General features: G+C 50.3%; 1 protein-coding gene across 1 annotated transcript in view; it reads right to left on the bottom strand.

The window, feature by feature from the left end:
* LOC139274112 (uncharacterized) overlaps window positions 1-19,830 on the bottom strand; it is a 438,299-nt gene extending 418,469 nt beyond the window's left edge. Inside the window, 1 exon segment of the mRNA XM_070891155.1 lies at window positions 19,774-19,830. Within this exon segment, the coding sequence (XP_070747256.1) occupies window positions 19,774-19,830 (57 nt within the window).
* Between the last annotated feature and the right edge of the window lie 385 nt (window positions 19,831-20,215).

Genomic DNA, 20,215 nt, shown 5'->3' with positions numbered 1-20,215 from the left:
CAAACATGTAGAAAGTGAGTTTGAAGGACAGAGGAAACAAGCAGGAAAAAGGGTAAAAAAAACAAATTTAAAAGCTCTTTGTCTAAATTCACGTAACATTCGTAACAAAATAGATAAGTTGAAGGCACAAATAGATACAAATGGGTATGATCTGATACCCATTACAGAGACATGGTTGCAAGGTGACCAGGACTGGGAACAAAATATTCAGGGGTATTTGACAATTCGGAAGGACAGACAGAAAGGAAAAGGAGGTGGAGTAGCATTGTTAATAAAGGATGGGATCAGTGCGTTAGAGAGAAATGATATTGGCTCAGAGGATCTAGAGGTTGAATCAGTTTGGGTGGTGATAAGGAATAATAAAGGGAAAAAGTTGCTGGTGGGCATAGTCTGTAGGCCCCCTAATAGTAGCTACACGATTGGATGGAGTATAAATCAAGAAGTAATGGAGACTTGTAAAAAAGGAATGACAATAATCATGGGTGATTTTAACCTTCACATGTTTTGGTCTCCGTATCTAAGGAAGGAAATACTTGCATTGGAGGCTGTTCAGAGAAGGTTCACTAGGTTGATTCTGGAGATGAGGGAGTTGACTCATGAGAATAAGTTGAGTAGGTTAGGCCTATACACGTTGGAGTTCAGAAGAATGAGAGGTGATCTTATTGAAACTTATAAGATAATGAGGGAACTCGACATGGTGGATGCCGAGAGATTATTTCCACTCATGGGGGGAAACTAAAACTCGGGGACATAGTCTGAAAATAAGGGGCCGCTGATTTAAAACTGAGATGAGGAGAAATTTCTTCTCTCAAAGGGTTATAAATCTGTGGAATTCTCTGCCCCAGAGAGCCGTGGAGGCTGGGTCATTGAATATATTTAGGCGGAGATAGACAGATTTTTGAGCGATAAGGGAGTAAAGAGTTATGGGAGCGGGCAGGGATGTAGAGCTGAGTCCATGATCAGATCAGCCATGTTCTTATTGAATGGCAGAGCAGGCTCGAAATGGCCTCTTCCTGCTCCTATTTCTTATGTTCTTAAACATTCCCAGGGCAGGTACAGCAGGTTAGATACAGAGTAAAGCTCCTTCTACATTGTCCCATAAACCACTCCCAGGGCAGGTACAGCACGGGTTAGATACAGAGTAAAACTCCCTCTACACTGTCCCATCAAATGCTAAACCCAGCCCATAATGAGCAGGGCTCAGGGAGGTTGGTTGCTAGGTACTAAAGTGATCTCATAAAGCAGGGCCATTCAGCCCAGCGGGTCCTCTCCTTGTCCCTTTAAAGGTGGAGAGCTTGGACATCCTGTCTCAACACACATCCCCCTGTTCATACTGAGAATCCCCGGGGAAGGCCCAAGGCCCAGAGTGTGGAACACAACCGAGGGGGAAACAGGAGGAGAGAAGGGGAGGTAAATCAAGGAGTCGGGACTGAGGGCCACCAAGCTTCAGCTTTAGAGCCTGTAGACTTCAGATGGGGAAGAGCGAGTTCAGTAGTTTTAGGATCAGGGAGAGAGCAAGGCACATTGCACAAATTCCTACTATGTTATCCTTCTCTCCTCTCCTCGCCTGAAGGTGCTGACTCTGGCTGGGTTCAGTTCTACACTCACTGGTTCCCCTCCCCTGAAGGTGCTGACTCTGGCTGGGTTCAGTTCTGCACTCACTGGTTCCCCTCCCTCTCCTCCGCTGAAGGTGCTGACTCTGGCTGGGTTCAGCTCTACACTCACCAGTTTCTCTCCCTCTTCTCCCCTGAAGGTGCTGACTCTGGCTGGGTTCAGCTCTACACTCACCAGTTTCTCTCCAATATGTGACCCATGTGCCCAATGTCCATGTGTGAACCTCGACAGTGAGTGTCGATAGGCTATTAGTAGGAACATAGGGACAGGAATAGGCCATTCAGCCCCTTGAGCCTGTTCCGCCATTCAATTAGATCAGTATTTTAACTCCGTCTACCTGCCTTGGTTCCATCGCTCTTAATACCCTTGCCTAAGAAGAATTTATCAATCTCAGTTTTGGAATTTTCAATTGGCCCCCAGCCTCCGTTTTATGGGGAACAGAGTTCCGGATTTCCACTATGCTTTAAGAGCATAAGAAATAGGTACAGGAGTAGGTTAAACAGTCCCTCTAGCCTGCTCCGCCATTCAATAAGATCAAGGCTGATCTTCTACCTCAACTCCACTTTCCCGCACTATCCCCGTATCCCTGGATTCCTTTAGTATCCAAACATCTATCGATCTTGGCCCTGAATATACTCAACGACTGAGCATCCACAGCTCTTTGGGGCAGAGAATTCCAAAGATTCACAACCCTTTGAGTGAAGACATTTCTCCACATCTCAGTCCTAAATGGCCGTCCGTTATCCTGAGACTATGACCCCTAGTTCTAGACTCTCCAGACAAGAGAACATCCAATCAGCATTTGTGTGAGGAAGTGCTTCCTGACATTAGTCCTGAACGGCCGAGCTCTGATTTGAAGGTTGTGTCCCCTTGTTGTGGACTCCCTCACCAGAGGAAATAGTTTCTCTCCATCCACCCCATCAACTCCTTTAATCATCTTAAACACCTCAATTACATCACCCCTTAATCTTATATATTTCTCATAATTTACAAACCTCATCACTGTAAGTACAGGATCATAGAATCACAGAAGTTTACAGCATTGAAGGAGGCCATTCAGCTGTGGAAATGTATTTTTATCTAAGCTGATACCATACAGTATTTGTGTGCCCTTTGCAATATATATATATCAAAATGGAGTCCTGGTCCTTCCAGAACTTTCTGCACAAAATCAGTCAGCTTGCATAAACAGCTAAACCTGGTTTGAGATGGCTGATGGCCATCAGACAGCTAGGAGACAAGTCATGCTGAGACAAGTACCCCCCATGGTGCTCTCCTATTGTCTACACGACAAGAGTTCTATGCCACCCAACCCTTTTCTTTGTACTCAAACCACCAGCCATTATCTCTTGTAGAGACCTCATCCATTTGATGCAAACAGATAACTGACTAGGAAACTGAATAATCCTGACACAATGCAAGACAGGTAATAGCTCATTACCACACTCTCATGGAGTAATGGCCGGCTGGCCAACTAATAACCCTGACAAAAGGAAATATCTGGAAACCATGTCAGGACAAGGATGTAGTAATTAACTCTTTATCTGTATTCACTGACTGCGAGACGGAGCCAATACACAGGGAGAGGCCATAACTTGGGTTTTAATGTATAAATATCTTGTGAAATTGTACCATTTCGGAGGTGTTCACTTAGCCCTTGACTGAGTGTGACCTGCCCCTTGCTAGCAAGTAAATTAAAGAAACTTCTGCCGGAGCTGTAAGTGTTGGAGTCATTCTTTTCGGAGGTCGTGATTTCGACAGTTACTTCTTGGAGGTTCCACCGAGATGCATACTCTCTGTCCTATGAGTAAAACGGACAAAGGCATAGTGCCTCTCCAGTGAAAGGCTTCAGTGGCCAAAACAAGGTGAGCCTTTTGCTCACAAGAGGTTTCTTCACTGTTGAATCGCATATGTAATCTGTTGTCCACAGGGGAGGTACTGCAATCTACAAGATTCGACATTTAAAAGCTAAAGTTATTTTTTATAACCACTTCTTTCTCAGCTCGCAAACAGAAGAGAACGGGTTCTGAAAAAAATCTCGAAACAGCCCGGGGAAGGTTTCAGTAGGTAAGGTAGAAACAGCGCTAGTCGATCGAAAAAGGTTCCTGAAGGTTCTTATGTGATAAGATTAGGGGAAAAAAGCGCTAATCGATCGAAGGTTCTTATGTGATGAGTTTTATTGTTTTTAATTAGGAAAAGGTTTTTAATGTGATAAGAGTAGGAAAAAAAAGAGAAGCGCAATCGATCAAAGGTTCTTATGTGATAAGAGTTAGGGTATGGAACCATAAGTTTTATCAGTTTTATAAGTTTTATTAGGTTAAGGACTCGGTCTGTAGTGGCGTACAACGCAGACTGAGAATTGATTATTTGTTTTGATAGAGTGTAAGGTTATGATTTGTATACTCGCGTGAATATTGTTTGTCCTAGCTGTCCTTGTTATACTGTCGTGTGCAATACCTTTGTGCGACATTGCCATTAGAGAAACGGCAAGAGTCACTGGGGAAAATTGTGATTCGAAAAAAAAACAAGGATTGATTAAGAAAAGAAACAGTAACTGATTGATCAACTACGGTTGGTTCGTGCCAACATATCTCACACACCCAGACTGAGCCCGAATTAAGAGCCTTTTCAGGCCACGTAATGGCCAGGAGAAGTGGGCGTAGAGAACTCGGTTGGCCGAAAGGATTGTGAGATCAGAAACTGTGGAAAATCTTAATCATCCAGAATGGGGGCTGGAGCAAGTAAACCACCACCAAAAGGGACCCCAGCCCATTTTATGCTCCAGAATTGTGGTCAGTCTTCAATTGACCACCTAAGAGAATGGGTAAAATGGACTAAGGGTGAAAATAGGCCATTTCCACCCGATGGTTCATTTAATTTAGAGAGAATAACCTGTCTAGAAGAATGCCTTATAGACAGAGACCCAGGTAGAAGAGGGAAAAAAAAGGTGAATTGGTCGGCGTTTGGAGATTGGAAAAGGGAAGCTGAGGAACGACACGAGAAGAGCCTAAGAGTTAGCAAGCAGTGTACTAGAGGGAGAAAGCAGAGGGATGAACGGGTAGAACAGGTGAATCGCCCTCGACATAGCAAACATCCATCTGTTATGGTTGCTAAAGAGACAAAGGCACACTCACCAAGTGCCCCTAAGGGTTGGGAAAAAGATGAGGATGAGGAATGGGACGATGATTGGACTCCCTACAGCCATCGACCACCGCCGTATGTTTCACCCCCGGGGGGTGCTCCAGGCCAACAAGGAGGAGACGACCCTCGGGCCGGAGCACAGGGAAATGGGTAACACCCGCTCCCAACAATGCAGGTGCGGCTGCAGGAAAAATAGATCATTCACAAGGGAATCAATACCATGACGGCCCTGCAGGTGGCACACGAAGTCTTACCCGTGGACAAGGGCCCGGTGCCCTGGAGCCATCATCATCTGCATACCCAGTAAGACTTTTTCCCAATCCACTCTCTGGGGGGGCTCCGGTCCCTATTTATCGACCATGGTCACCAAGTGAGTTAAGAATAATTGTGGAAGGATTGGCAGACCCTAAAACCAATACTGAAAAGGCCATAGACCAGTTAAAAGTGATCATCTTGTGCCACGAATCCAGTATATTAGATGGTCAAATCTTACTGAAAGCATGGCTAAAGGACACGAAATTTGCCGAAATTGAGATAAAATTAAAAAATTTAAAAACCCATCGAGAGGCTCCAGATGCAGATCCCAGCACGAAGCCAGGAGAGGGGTTCTGGGAAAGATGTTGGGAAGCCTTACATTCGGTGTTCCCAAGGAAAACGAATTGGTCCAAAATTATGGAAACTACACAAAGAAAGGAGGAGGATGTTGAGGATTATGTAGAAAGAGTGCGAGAGATCATGAACCAATGTTCAGGCATGAAAATCGAGGAGGTAGAAGCTCCTATGATCGGCGCCGTGGTAAACGGGTTACGACCCAAACTCAGAGATCCCTTTAAACTAGTTTGTCTCGGATGGCGACAGGAATCGCTATCCAAGGTTGTATCTATGTTAAAGGACAAACAAGAGCAAAATAGAGAATCTAAAAGCAAGGTCACCGTGTTTGTGGAACAAGCAGCTCCAACAACACCCACCCCGGTGACACCGTCCTAGGATAGAGGAAGAGGGCAAGGCAGAGGAGGAAATTTCAGGGGAAAAGGGAGAGAAGATGCAGGGCGGGAACAATATACCTGTTACAATTGTGGTCAGATTGGACACTGGGCTAGAAATTGCCGGGCAAAACAGCAACAACCAAATTATGATTGGACTCAACAGGCAGGTAATAGAGCACCCCCTCCCCCTCCAGGACCCAACCCGTATGCGACCCAAGTCCAGGTACATGCTAGACCTCAGACTAATTTCTCTGTTCAAGATCCATTTGGATCACAGAATCAAAAGCAATTCGGCCAACAACCAAATTGCCCGTATAATGATCAATGACGTCCAATCCCAGGCCAGGGTGCTGCGAACAAACAGCTACCCGTCGTTTCGTTAAATGCCATAAGAGAACCTGATAGTGACTTATGGATTAAAAAAAAAAGGAGAAGCTTTATTGAATGGAGAGACACTTTTGTGAATGTCTTGTCTTTGAATGAGAGTGCATGAATGTCTTGTCTTTGAATGAGAGTGTTTCTGTGTTTTTTTTCTTGTGTCTGGAAACCTGTTTGGAAAGGTTGTGGAGCTGCCTGTTTGTTTTAGCTCCACCCACTTTTTCCAACAAAGTGAAGTTTTTTAACCCTTCGTAGTGTTGTCATGTATGTGGGAAGTTTAAGACATTTTAAGTTAGAAGCGCAGGTGTGGATTTATTCGGATGAGAAGTTACGGAGCTAGGAAATGCACAAAGGATAGGTTTGTTGAGACATGGTCCCGGTGGTTAAAAGTTGTAATGCCTTGGGAAGTTGTAATGCCTTTTTTTTTTAAAAGCCATTGTGAGTCTCTCGAGGTGCAGGCTGGGGGAGTACACTCTCATTGTCCTTGGTGTAAAATCTTGGTACAAAAGCTTCTAGCTCAGTAAGAGGATTTGTTTTTTTTGATAAAGAGTGGCAGTACAATAGTTGAATTGGGATTTTGAGATATTTCAGGTGATCTCCTTGATCAACATTTTGGGTGTATTGGAAAAATCTTGGGTTTGGAAGCCTTTTAATAAGATTAGAAAACAAGTACTTTACATTCTGTGATCTGTGAATCACTATAAGCATAAATGAGAAGTCCGTGTAACACACCAATTCTTCCAGTTCAGAAGCCCACACAAATGGAGGTTTGTCCAAGACCTACGAGCTGTGAATGAATCTACTATATTCTCAAAATGCTTAAAGAAGGATTTGGAATGAAGTATCCCGGAATGCTTTCCAGAGTCTTAAACAGCCCCTCACTTCAGCATCAGCCTTGGGATTACCAGATTACACTAAGCTATTCAACTTATTTGTGCATCACAAAATCGGGTTTTGCACAATCTGTTTTGACTCAGTTACATGAGGACAGGCAGTGACCGGTAGCGTATTTCAGTACCCAACTAGACCCAGTGGCACGCGGACTACCAGGATGTCTTCCTTCGCTGGCAGCAGCTTATTACGCTATGCAACAGGCTCAGACAATAACTCTAAATCATCAGACCATTTTGTACATCCCACACTCTGTCGAGATTTTACTTACTAAATGTGCCACCCAACACCTAACCTCCGCAAGAACCACTAAATATGAAGTTGAACTGTTATCAAATCCGAACCTTATAATTGCTCAGACCCGCCTCCCACTATTAATGACGTGCTGACTTTTCAGACACAGGACAGTACGGAGGTGGTGGTGACCTGGACGAAGGATCAATGTTATAAAAATCCAGAAGGAATATGGGTTCACCACGACGGCCGTGTGGTGGCGCCCAGATCCTTACTTCCATGGATAGCCCGATGTGTTCATACATTCACACATGCAGGCAAAGGGGGATTGGCAGATTATATTTTGGCAACTTGGTATGCACCAGGCATTTCGGCAATTGCAAAACAAATCTGTGACAATTGTGTTACCTGTCAGACAATGAATCCGGGTAAGACGGAAAAAGTAGAATCTGCCTCCCACCCAAATCCAGTCGGGCCTTTTGTACATTTACAAATGGATTTTATTGAATTACCTATGTGTATGGGATTCAAGTATGTATTAGTTATTGTAGATGTGTTCTCTAGATGGATTGAAGCCTTTCCATGTAAAAAGGCCGATGCCACTACTGTTGCTAAATGTTTGTTAAAGGAAATCGTACCGCGCTTCGGAATCCCTGCTAAGCTTTCTAGTGATAACGGGTCACATTTCACGGGAACTGTTATAAGAGAAATGTGTAAAGATTTGCAGATTAATCAACGTTTTCATTGCAGTTATCATCCACAATCAGCTGGATTTGTTGAAAGATATAATAGAATGCTTAAAAATAAGCTGGCAAAACTATGCAATGACACTGGACTGAAATGGACAGAACTGCTGCCCTTAGCTTTGATGGTAATGCGATCTGCACCACATGAGATAGTTATGGGATGTCCCCAACGACTACATTTTAAAGCACCATTTACTGCAAAACAAATGGACATCCACAAAATGGAGGAACATATGTTGAATTATTGTATTGCACTAACCAAATGTATTTCCAGCTTTCATTCACAGGTAAAGGGAGCTCAAGTCAAGCCAGCGGAAGGGAAGTGTCATAACCTGGAGCCAGGGGAATTCGTTTACATCAAGATTTTTAAAAGAAAAAGCAGTCTACAGCCAAGATTCGAAGGACCATACCAGGTCCTTCTGGCGACCAATACTGCAATCAAGGTAAAGGAAAGACCAACATGAATCCATGCATCCCATTGCAAACGGGCACCCAACCAGGAAGAAGGGAAGAAGGAACCAGAGGAACAGAAAAAGGAAGACTGAAAAAGAAACTGTATGGACTATGGGGGCTGATGGTGCTGGGCTTGACATGGTTTTACTTTGCATTATTGATTACACCAGGGGTACAGACCCGCCACCGAAGGGAATTGCAAGTAAATGTATTTATGGCACTGAGTCATAGGTATGCTCAAGAAAGAAACTTGTCGAGTTGTTGGATATGTTCCCATGTACCGGTCCACTCTGAAGGGGGTATTCCCCTGAGGTCTGTCCCCTTTAACGAATCAGAAATGGTAGAATGGTTGATAGTGCAAAATAGGACTAACCTAACCAAGGTGTCAGACATGAAGGAGCAAACAGAATGGAGGTCAGCAGGGTATAAACTTACAGCCTTCCAGGGATGGTACCGGCCCAATTATGATAATAACCGTCAGCCTCCCTTCCTAAGCATTACTCCCAGAATAGGAAATCCTGAAGGTATAATATGCCTAGTGAGTAATGAGACTAAAGGACCAGAAATGGGACGCAGCAAGTGTTCCCAAATGACTAAATGGCAAGCCACAACTAATCCCACTGATGGGAGAAAGATAGCAACCGTTGGCTGGACAATGGTCCATAACAAAGCCCCAGGTGAAGGGTGGGCGAAACTATGTTACCTACCGAGACCACGGCTAGAGTTATGGAGAGCGACAACTGCTGAAGGCTCTTGTGTGGAAATGGAAATGGAGAGACTGTACAAGATCAGAATGGATTAAGTTGTCCTTGTGAAGGACAAAATGGGGGAATGTGGAAATGTATTTTTATCTAAGCTGATAGCATACGGTATTTGTGTGCCCTTTGCAATATATATATATATATCAAAATGGAGTCCTGGTCCTTCCAGAACTTTCTGCACAAAATCAGTCAGCTTGCATACAAAGCTAAACCTGGTTTGAGATGGCTGATGGCCATCAGACAGCTAGGAGACAAGTCATGCTGAGACAAGTACCCCCCATGGTGCTCTCCTATTGTCTACACGACAAGAGTTCCATGTCACCCCACCCTTTTCTTTGTACTCAAACCACCAGCCATTATCTCTTGTAGAGACCTCATCCATTTGATGCAAACAGATAAACTGACTAGGAAACTGAACAATCCTGACACAATGCAAGACAGGTAATAGCTCATTACCACACTCTCATGGAGTAATGGCCGGCTGGCCAACTAATAACCCTGACAAAAGGAAATATCTGGAAACCATGTCAGGACAAGGATGTAGTAATTAACTCTTTATCTGTATTCACTGACTGCGAGACAGAGCCAATACACAGGGAGAGGCCATAACTTGGGTTTTACTGTATAAATATCTTGTGAAATTGTACCATTTCGGAGGTGTTCACTTAGCCCTTGACTGAGTGTGACCTGCCCCTTGCTAGCAAGTAAATTAAAGAAACTTCTGCCGGAGCTGTAAGTGTCGGAGTCATTCATTTCGGAGGTCGAGATTTCGACATAGCCCATCGTGTCCATGCCAGCCGACAAAGAGCTATCAAGCCAATCCCAAGGCAACGGCAGACATTTAAAGATCACATGGATGAACTACTACAATTGTACATGCCTGTGTGGCATAAGAATAAAATGGGGAAAGTGGCTCAACCGTGGCTAACAAGGGAAATTAAGGATAGTGTTAAATCCAAGGAAGAGGCATATAAATTGGCCAGAAAAAGCAGCAAACCTGAGGACTGGGAGAAATTTAGAATTTAGCAGAGGAGGACTAACAGTTTAATTTGAATGGTGAAAATAGAGTATGAGAGTAAGCTTGCAGGGATCATAAAAACTGACTGCAAAAGCTTCTATAAATATGTGAAGAGAAAAAGATTAGTGAAGACTAGTAGGTCCCTTGCAGCCAGAATCAGGTGAATTCATAATGGGGAACAAGGAAATAGCAGAGCAATTAAACAAATTCTTTGGTTCTGTCTTCACTAAGGAAGACACAAAGAACCTCCCGAAAATACTAGGGGACCGAGGGTCTAGTGAGGAGCGGGAACTGAGGAAAATCCTTATTAGTCAGGAAATGGTGTTAGGGAAATTGATGGGATTGAAGGCCGATAAATCCCCAGGGCCTGATAGCCTGCATCCCAGAGTACCTAAGGAAGTGGTCCTGGAAATAATAGATGCATTGGTGGTCATTTTCCAACATTCCATGGACTCTGGATCAGTTCCTATGGATTGGAGGGTAGCCAATGTAACATCACTTTTTAAAAAAGGAGGGAGAGAGAAAACAGGGACTTATGGACCGGTTAGCCTGACATCAGTAGTGGGGAAAATATTGGAATCAATTATTAAAGGTGTAGTAGCAGCGCATTTGGAAAGCAGTGACAGGATCGGTCCAAGTCAGCATGGATTTATGAAAGGGAAATCATGCTTGACAAATCTTCTGGAATTTTTTGAGGATGTAACAAGTAGAGTCGACAAGGAAGAACCAGTGGATGTGGTGCATTTGGATTTTCAAAAGGCTTTTGACAAGGTCCCACACAAGAGATTAGTGTGCAACATCAAAGCACATGGTATTGGGGGTAATGTATTGACGTGGATAAACAACTGGTTGGCAGACAGGAAGAAAAGAGTGTGAATAAATGGGTCCTTTTCAGAACGGCAGGCAGTGACTCGTGGAGTACTGCAAGGTTCAGTGCTGGGCCCCCAGCTATTTACAATATATATTAATGATTTAGACAAGGAATTGAATGCAATATCTCCAAGTTTGCAGATGACACTATCCAATCTTTCTTCTTTGTAAAATTCTGTAGTCTAGGTAACAGCCTCCTAAATCTCCTCTGTACCCTCTCTAGTGCAATCACATCTTTCCCCTGTATTGTGGTGACCAGAACTGCACACAGTATTCTAGCTGTGACCTAACTAGTGTTTTATACAGTTCAAGCATAACCTAACTGCTCTTGTATTCTATGCCTCGGCTAATAAAGGCAAGTATTCCGTATGCCTTCTTAACCACCTTATCCACCTGGCCTGCTACTTTCAGGGGATCTCTGGACCAATGGTGGAGCTTTGGAGGCGTGGCCTATTCAGTTGGTGCTCTGTTGCTGTGAGAGAAGGAGCTACCTGTTTTGCTCCTGCCTGGAAGGCCTGGAGTGAACCCTGAGACCAGCCCAGGAAGAGGAGGAGAGGGCTGGCTTACTACAATTCAACGTCAAGAGGGAGAGGAGGAGAGCAGAAAATGTATCATTTTTTACTACTACAGAGAGTTGGAGAGAGGGGGGAAACGAACATCCTGAGAAAACACCATCCAGTGTGGAAGGAGGGAGAGCATTTCTACAATCTTCGACAGGTGGGTGTGTTTTGGTGCATTCCCCGAAAGACTTTGTTGTATCGGTGGAGGGAGGAAAGAAGACCTTTCGAGGGCCGGAACATCGCGGCGGGTGTGTGTGTGTGGAAGTGTGTGTGGAGGTCTTGCTTACAGCTAGGCCCCACACACCACTGAAGCACCCCTCCCCCATTGCCTAGCCTGGGATAGCTGGAGCTACCTGGCTGAAGTAGTACTAATCACCCTATTAAACATCGTTGGGAGTGTGTGCCTGGGTGGCTCCAGCTACCCCAGGTGAAGACATCTTCTCCCCCCACCCGAAGACCATTCTACAAAGACTGTGTTTTTTTTTTGCCATCTGGGGAGTGCACCCCAAGAAACACCTACCCATCGCTGTGAGGGGAGACCTGCCCTCGCAGCTTCCCTCTTTCCCACCCCCCACCCTCTTTCTCTCTCTCTCTGTCTCTCCCCTCTCTCTCTGACAGCCCTTTCCTCCTAATTGTAAAACAATTAAGACAACTGAGTAGAGGGAGCAAGGCTTCTTCCCAATTGTCAACTAGGGGAGAGGTGTGCCTCTTTTAGAGCTCCCTCTGTTCAAACACCAACGAGGCCATTTAAGACCATTAAGGCCTGTGACTAATTAAGACTAATAACAAAGAAACACGGGGTCAAGAGCTACACTCACCCCACAATGAGCATTGAGGAGTGCGATGGCTGGGGTAGTCGGCCCCTCGGCCATTGTCGCAGCCGCCAAGATGTCTGGGAAGGCTGTATTCTTCCTGGGATCGGAGCGGGCGGTGTCCCTGGCCCTTGAAAAGGGGCTCACGGTGGGTGGGACATTCCTGCCGGTGGACCCCCTCGAGGCCACCGCGCAGAGGGTCATCCTTTCAAACGTTTCGCCCTTTGTTCCCGCTGTGCTCCTCCTCCCTCACCTACACCAACTGGGGGAGGTAAGGTCGGGGATCAACCCCATACCGCTCGGCCTCAGGAAGAACAGCCTGCGCCATGTGTTCTCCTTCCGCTGCCAGCTTTTTGTCCGGCTGGCGCGGGAGGAGACGTCAGAGGGCAATTTTAATGTGGTGCACGAGGGAACTGCCTACCACGTCTTCTGGACGTCGGACGGCATGCGGTGCAATGCCTGTAGGGAGGTGGGGCATGTTCGCAAGAACTGCCCCGCCTCCAGAGCCGCCAAACCACCGAAGGCGGCCAAGGCTGGCGCCGCCGCCACCCCTCCCCCTAGTAGCGTCCGCGTGCCGGGAGCTGTAGGTGTGCGGGCTTCGTCGGGGGCCTTTGTTTTCACGTCTTCCGGCGGGGGGGAGGGAGAGCATCCGATAGGAAGGAAGGCGCGGAGGAAGGCGAAACATCTCGAGGCGGGTCCCCTGAACACCGCGCTCAGCCAAACCCTGACACCGGCGAGCGCGGGGTGCCCTGAGCCCGTGCCCGAGCCCTTGATCAATATCACAGAGGGCCTCGGGCGCGGGCAAGAAAAGAAAAATGGGGGGGTGGAGCGGGAGGCCTCGGCAGACATGGAAGTCTCCCTGCCTCCACGCACCCCCAGGAACAAAAGGAGGCGCCGCTCCAATGAGTCGGAGGGGGAACAACATCCCTCCGCGGAGGAGTCAGTGCCCGCCGCGTGTCCCACGTCCCCTACCAGCGCCCCCAAACTGCGCTGTAGGCGAGAGGAGTCTGTCCCCGGGGAGGGTGAGACAGTCGAGGCTGCCCAGCCTCTGCCTCCCAGGAATGGCGTGGAAGATCTGCCTGTCGTGGGGGGCGTGGGGCCAGCGGAGGAATGCGTTGCCGCCGGGTCGAGCGTCCCAGGGACTGAGGCGGGCGGGTCCAAAAAGGCCGATTCTAAGCCCGCCCAGCTATTAACCAACTTCCCCCGGGTGTCGCTCGACCCGGCAGAAACTGAAAATGCCAATAATTTTACAGAACATCCACACACTGGGCCGGGGGGTGGCGGCGGGGAGGGGGAAGAACAACAACCTTCGCCCCCTACTTTGGTGCTGGGGTACTTGGAGGACCTGGAACATTACTTTGACCAGGTCTCTCTGCCTTCCCCGGCTCCTGGGGCAGAGGAGGAACCACTTCCGCTGTCGCTTTCTGACCCAGCACCGCTTTTAAAAGAGCCCAGTGGGGACTCCTCTGCCGACGATCCTGGGGGTGGGATCGGGACGGAGCCAGGGCCGGATGGAGCGGCTGGGCCATTTGCCGTACCTCGTGTGGTCGACGGGCCGGCAGCTGGCGGCGACCTCCCGGAGGGGGACGGGGAATCGGTGGGGGACGAGGGAGAAGATCTCGAGTCCATCGCCAGTGAGGCGATGGATCTCCTCTTGCCCGCCGCTGAGTCCCCCCTCATTCCTGCAAAGGAACTCCGGGACTTTTTGGTCCAGAGCCAGGGTCACCGCAACCGAGCCCATTTGGCCCTGGAAAGATGGTCCGAGCCGGGGCTGCTCGTCGCGTCCGTCCGCGCCGCCGCTAATACCATGGCCGCGGGCGGGCTCTTATCAAAGGCGCAAGGCCTTGAGCTGCGCCGGCTCAAAAGGTTCCTCGCTGGGCTGCTGAAGGAGTGGAGGTCAACAAACGACTCCACACCCCCCCACCACAATAGGTTAGGTAGAGGTTGCACTATGCTTTTGTCATGAAGATAACCATAGCCAGCCTCAACATCAACGGCGGCAGAGAGGCACACCGTAGATTTAACAATTTTTCGCTCCTGCGGGAGGGGAAGTATGCAGTGTGCTTCCTGCAAGAAACCCACACTGTTCCGGGAGACGAAGCCACGTGGCTCCTGGAATGGCAAGGAGAGGTCCGCATGAGCCACCTCACTACCACTTCTTGTGGGGTGGCCATCTTTTTGGCCCCGCATTTTCAGCCGGAGATCTTGGGATTCGAGGAGCCCATGCCAGGCCGCTTGCTGCACGCCACGGTTTGCCTGGGGGATGTGCCATTCCATCTCATGAACGTGTACGCCCCTCAGTCCGGCCTGCAGCAAACGCGCTTCTTCGAAGAAGTGTCCGCTCTTCTTGGCTCCGTCGACGTCGGTGACTGCATTGTCCTCAGGGGGGATTTTAACTGCACCCTCGAGGCGAGGGACCGCTCTGGTGCCCCGCAGAGCATGACGGCGATGGAGAAGTTGAGGGACCTGGTCGGGTCCTTCGACTTGGTGGACGTCTGGCGAAATCTCCATCCCGACTCCAGCGCCTTTACTTCGGTGAGGCCTGGAGAAGGATGGTCTAAGTCGACCGCATTTACGTGTCTCGGGCGTACATTTCCTGCATCTCGGGGGCCTCCATGCGACCGGTGCCATGTTCAGACCACCACCTGGTGTGGGCGGAGCTCGCTTCACTCCGCACGAGGACGGGGTCCGCGTACTGGCATTTTAACAACCAGCTGCTGGAGGACGTGCGGTTCCAGGACTCGTTTCGTCGTTTCTGGGCCGACTGGAGAAGGAAGCAGGGGGGCTTCCCCTCCTTGAGGCTATGATGGGAAGTGGGCAAGGCTCACGTCCGCGTCTTCTGTCAAGAGTACGCGAGGGGATCGACAAAGAGGCGGGCGGCCAGAGTCGGGCACCTAGAAAAAGAGGTGCTCGAACTGGAGTCCTGTCTCGGTCAAGTCGTCGAGGACCTGGCCCTGTGGATGGTGTACGAAGCGAAGAAGGACGCGCTGAAGGACCTGCAGCTCGTCGGCTCCCGAGGCGCGTTCGTGAGGTCGCGGATCCGGTTCCTGCAGGATCTGGACCGCAGCTCCCCCTTCTTCTACTCACTGGAAAAAAGACAGAGTGTCCGTAAGCAGCTCTTGACGCTACTGGCCGACGACGGCTCTCTCGTCTCAGATCCGGAGGACATCAACAACAGGGCCCGTGAATATTACGGGGCTCTGTTCTCTCCGGAGCCGTCCAGCGAGTAAGCACGTAGAGTTTTGTGGGAGGACCTGCCGAAGGTCAGCCCGGAGGGCGCCGAAAATCTGGAAGCTCGCCCGGCTCTCGAGGGGAAAAGCCCCGGGGCTGGATGGGCTGACCGTGGAGTTCCACGGGGGGTTTTGGGACGTCCTGGGAGGCGACTATGCGCGGGTCCTGGGGGAAAGTCTGGTGACTGGGGAGATGCCCCTCTCTTGGTGCAGGGCAGTCATTGTCCTGCTGCCAAAGAAGGGCAATCTCCGCCTCCTTAACAACTGGCGCCCGGTCTCCCTCCTCAGCACGGACTACGAAATCTTCGCCAGGGTGATGTCTGCTCGCCTTGGCGCCGTGCTGGACCACATGATCCACCCCGACCAGTCCTACATGGTCCCGGACCGGACATTCCATGACAACATCCATCTGGTCCGGGACCTCATCCATCATTCCCAGGAGGCTGGTCTGTCGGTTGCCTTCCTATCTCTCGACCAAGGGAAGGCGTTCGACAGGGTGGATCACGACTATCTGTTCGGAACTCTGCACGCTTTCAGGTTCGGGACGCATTTCGTCGCCCGGATCCGACATTTGTACGCCGCTGCGGAGTGTCTGATAAAGGTTAACGGGCCCTTGAAGGCGCCCCTTTGCTTTGGGAGAGGGGTGCGCCAGGGATGTCCCATGTCCGGCCAGTTATATGCCATCTGCATGGAGCCTTTCCTGCGTCTCCTGTGGACGAGGTTGACGGGACTGGCTCTGCAAGGGCCGGGCGTGGAGGTCGTCCTCTTGCCTCACGCCGATGACGTGCTCCTCGCGGTAGAGGATCCCGCTGACCTGCGGAGGATGCGTGAGTGCCAGGAGATTTACTCGGCCGCATCCTCTGCCAGGATCAACTGGGAGAAATGTTCCGGACTCCTGGTGGGTCAGTGGTGGGTGGACTCCCTGCCGGAGGAGCTCAGGCCTTTTGCCTGGAGCACGACCCATCTCCTCTATCTGGGAGTCTACCTTAGCCCCGACGCGGAAGCCTGGCCGGCGAACTGGCAAGAGCTGGAGGCCAAGGTCGCCACTCGCCTAGGGCGCTGGACAGGACTGCTCTGAGTGCTGTCCTACAGGGGTCGAGCGCTAGTCATAAACCAGCTGGTGGCCACCATGTTGTGGTACCGGCTGGTCACTTTGACCCCTCCCCCTGCGTTTGTCACCAAGATACAGAAGAAACTGGTGGACTTCTTCTGGAACAACAGGAAGCACTGGGTCTCTGCCGCGGTCTTGAGTCGCCCGCTTGCGGAGGGCGGTCAGTCATTGGTGTGCGTCAGCACCCAGCTCGTGACTTTCCATCTTCAGACCCTGCAGAGATACCTTTACGTCGAGCCCCCACCTAGGTGGCATGCTCTGGCGACGTATTTCTTCCGCCAGCAGCACGGCCTCAACTACAACACGCAGCTCCTGTTTGTGAGCTTGGGGGGCGTCAGGACCGCCTTCCAGGAGCTGTCTGTCTTTTACAAGGAACTCACCAGGGTCTGGAACAAAGTCTCCACCAAGCGCAGCTCTCCACCGGCTGGAGTGGCGGCTGTCCTGCAGGAGCCGCTGCTCAGGAATCCGTACCTCCACGACCGAGGTTTTAGGTGTCGGTTGGACGAGTTGGAGTTTGTCTGGTGAGGTGACCAGGGTCAGCGACCTGCTCGATGGCGGAGGAGCGGGCTGGATGGCGCCAGACACGCTGGCGCGGCGCCTAAATTCGGCCGACGTCCGCCGCGCGGCCGATGCCATCGAGTCGCTAAAAACAGCTCTGGGCCCTGACTCCATTAGGTGCATCGAGGAGGCTCAAGCACGTGGGGAGATCCCGTCCGAACTGACCCCCCGTCCGGACGGAATTCCTCATCAGCGCCAAACCTCGGAACCTCCTTCGGGAGCCGGAGCATCACAACTTGAGCCGCCTCGGGGAAATCTCCTCCCTCCCTTTCAGTTCCACGCGGAAGGGTTTCCTGTACGGGCTGCTCCTGCACACTCTCAATTTTGCCATCCTCGCCTGCCATCCGGACACGCCATGACGTACCATCTTGCCATCCGGAGGAGGGGGTGTCCCCAATGGAGTGCACTCTACGCGGGAGTCCTCCCAGTATTTATCGGGGACTTCAGCTGGAGGGTGGTGCAAGGAGTAGTGCCATGCAATAAATTTTTAAGCCGGTTCACGGGCTCCCAGGCCGTCTGCAATTTCTGCGGTCTGGAAGAGTCCGTGTTCCATGTTTTTACCGAATGGACGAGGTTGCAGCCCCTGTTTTATTATTTAAAGGGGCTGCTCCTGAAATTCTGGCTGCAATTCAGTCCCACACTCCTGATCTTTGGGCACCCTGTGCGGAGGGGAGCGGGTAGGTCCGAGGGCCTCCTCGTATGACTGCTCCTGGGCACGGCCAAGGGTGCCATCAGCTGGTCCAGGCAGCGGGCGGTCGAGGGGGTCGTTAAGCCTGACTGCCTGCCTCTCTTCCGTGCTTACATCCATGCCAGGGTGTCCTTGGAGATGGAGCATGCGGTGTCCACCGGTACGCTCGTGGCCTTCCGCGAGAGGTGGGTGCCAGAGGGACTGGTGTGCATCGTCACACCCGGCAACCAAATTTTAAATTGATTTTATGTTTTAAAGTTTATTTGTTTTAATTGCCGGTGTTTTTAGTGTCCCCCTCCCCTTTTATAGGGGGCACTTGGGGAAAAAATATGATTTTAGTGCCCCAAAAACAAAAAACAAAAACAAAATACAAACACAAAAGAAACCACAAAAAAACCCCAAAAAATCCCTCAGAAAAGGCCTTGTAAATGTTTGGTGCGTCCCCCAGATCGGGGGGCCACAATTTAATGTTTTAGTTGCCTCCCAAAAGAGTTCTGTTGACAGCTGTTGGAGGCGTGGCCTGATCATTTGGAGCCTGGAGCAGTGAGAGAAGGAGCTACCTGCTGTTGCTTCTGCCTGGAAGGCCTTTGTGAGACCTGTGAAACAGCCCAGGAAGAGGAGGAAGGGGCTTACTTCATTACAATCCATCCAGAGGGAGAGGAGGAGAGCAGAAAATTCAACAACTTCATTACTTCTACGGAGAGTTGGAGAGAGGGGAAAAAAGAACAACAACTATCCAGTGTGGAAGGAGGGAGAGACTTCATCATGCAAAGGTGGGTGTACATTGGTGCATTCCCCTAAGGACTTTGTTGTATCGGTGGGGGGAGAAAAGAAGATTTCTTCGAGGCCCGGAACATCGCGGGGGGTGTGTGTGTGTGGAAGTGTGTGTGGGTGTCTTGCTTACAGCTAGGCCCCACACACCACTGAAGCACCCCTCCCCCATTGCCTAGACTGGGATAGCTGGAGCTACCTGGCTGAAGAATTATTAATCACCTATTTAACATCGTTGGGAATATGTGCATGGGTGGCTCCAGCTACCCCAGGTGAAGACCTTCCCCCCCACCCCCACCCGAAGACCATCTACAAAGACTGTGTTTGTTTTGCCATCATCTGGGGAGTGCACCCCAAGAAAGACACCCACCCATCGCTGTGAGGAGAGACCTGCCCTCGCAGCTTCCCTCTTACCCACCCCCCACACTCTTTCTCTCTCTCTCTGTCTCTCCCCTCTCTCTCTGAGAGCACTTTCCTCCTAATTGTAAGAACAATTAAGACAACTGAGCAGAGGGAGCACGGCCCCTCCCCAATTGTCAACTAGGGGAGAGGTGTGGCTCTTTTAGAGCTCCCTCTGTTCAAATACCAACGAGGCCAATTAAGACCATTAAGGCCTGTGACTTTGGGGTGGTGTGGCCCTTAAAGGGACCCCGTGATGGCGACCCCATCCACGCCGGTGGCAGGGCCAGCAAAGACATATGTGCAGGCGACGTCCACATCCACGGCGCCTCCTGCGCCTCCTGCTGCCCTGCCACCGTTCAGACTAATAACAAAGAAACACGGGGTCAAGAGCTACACTCACCCCACAATGAGCATTGAGGAGTGCGTGCGGGCGATGGCTGGGGTAGTCGGCCCCTCGGCCATTGTCGCAGCCTCCAAGATGTCTGGGAAGGCTGTATTCTTCCTGTGGTCGGAGCGGGCGGTGTCCCTGGCCCTTGAAAAGGGGCTCACGGTGGGCAGGACGTTCCTGCCGGTGGACGCTGTCGTGACCACTGCGCAGAGGGTCATCATTTCTAACGTCCCGCCCTTTGTTCCCGCTGGGCTCCTCCCTCACCTACACCAACTGGGGTAAGTAAGGTCAGGGATCAACCCCATACCGCTCGGCCTCAGGGAGAGCAGCCTGCGCCACGTCTTCTCCTTCCGCCGCCAGCTCTTTTTCTGGCTGGCGCGGGAGGAGACGACAGAGGGAAGTTTTAATGTGGTGCACGAGGGGACTGCCTACCGCGTCTTTTGGACATCGGACGGCGTGCGGTGCCATGCCTGCAGGAAGGTGGGGCACGTTTGCAAGAACTGCCCCGCCTCCAAGGCTGCTAAACCACCGAAGGCGGCCAAGTTTGGCGCCCCCGCCACCCCTCCCCCTAGTATCGTCCACATGCCGGGAGCTGTGGGTGCG

The sequence above is a fragment of the Pristiophorus japonicus genome, chromosome 9 (genome assembly GCF_044704955.1).
Source record: "Pristiophorus japonicus isolate sPriJap1 chromosome 9, sPriJap1.hap1, whole genome shotgun sequence".
In the NCBI taxonomy this organism is placed as follows: Eukaryota; Metazoa; Chordata; class Chondrichthyes; family Pristiophoridae; genus Pristiophorus; species Pristiophorus japonicus.
This window is presented reverse-complemented; position numbering and strand designations above follow the sequence as displayed.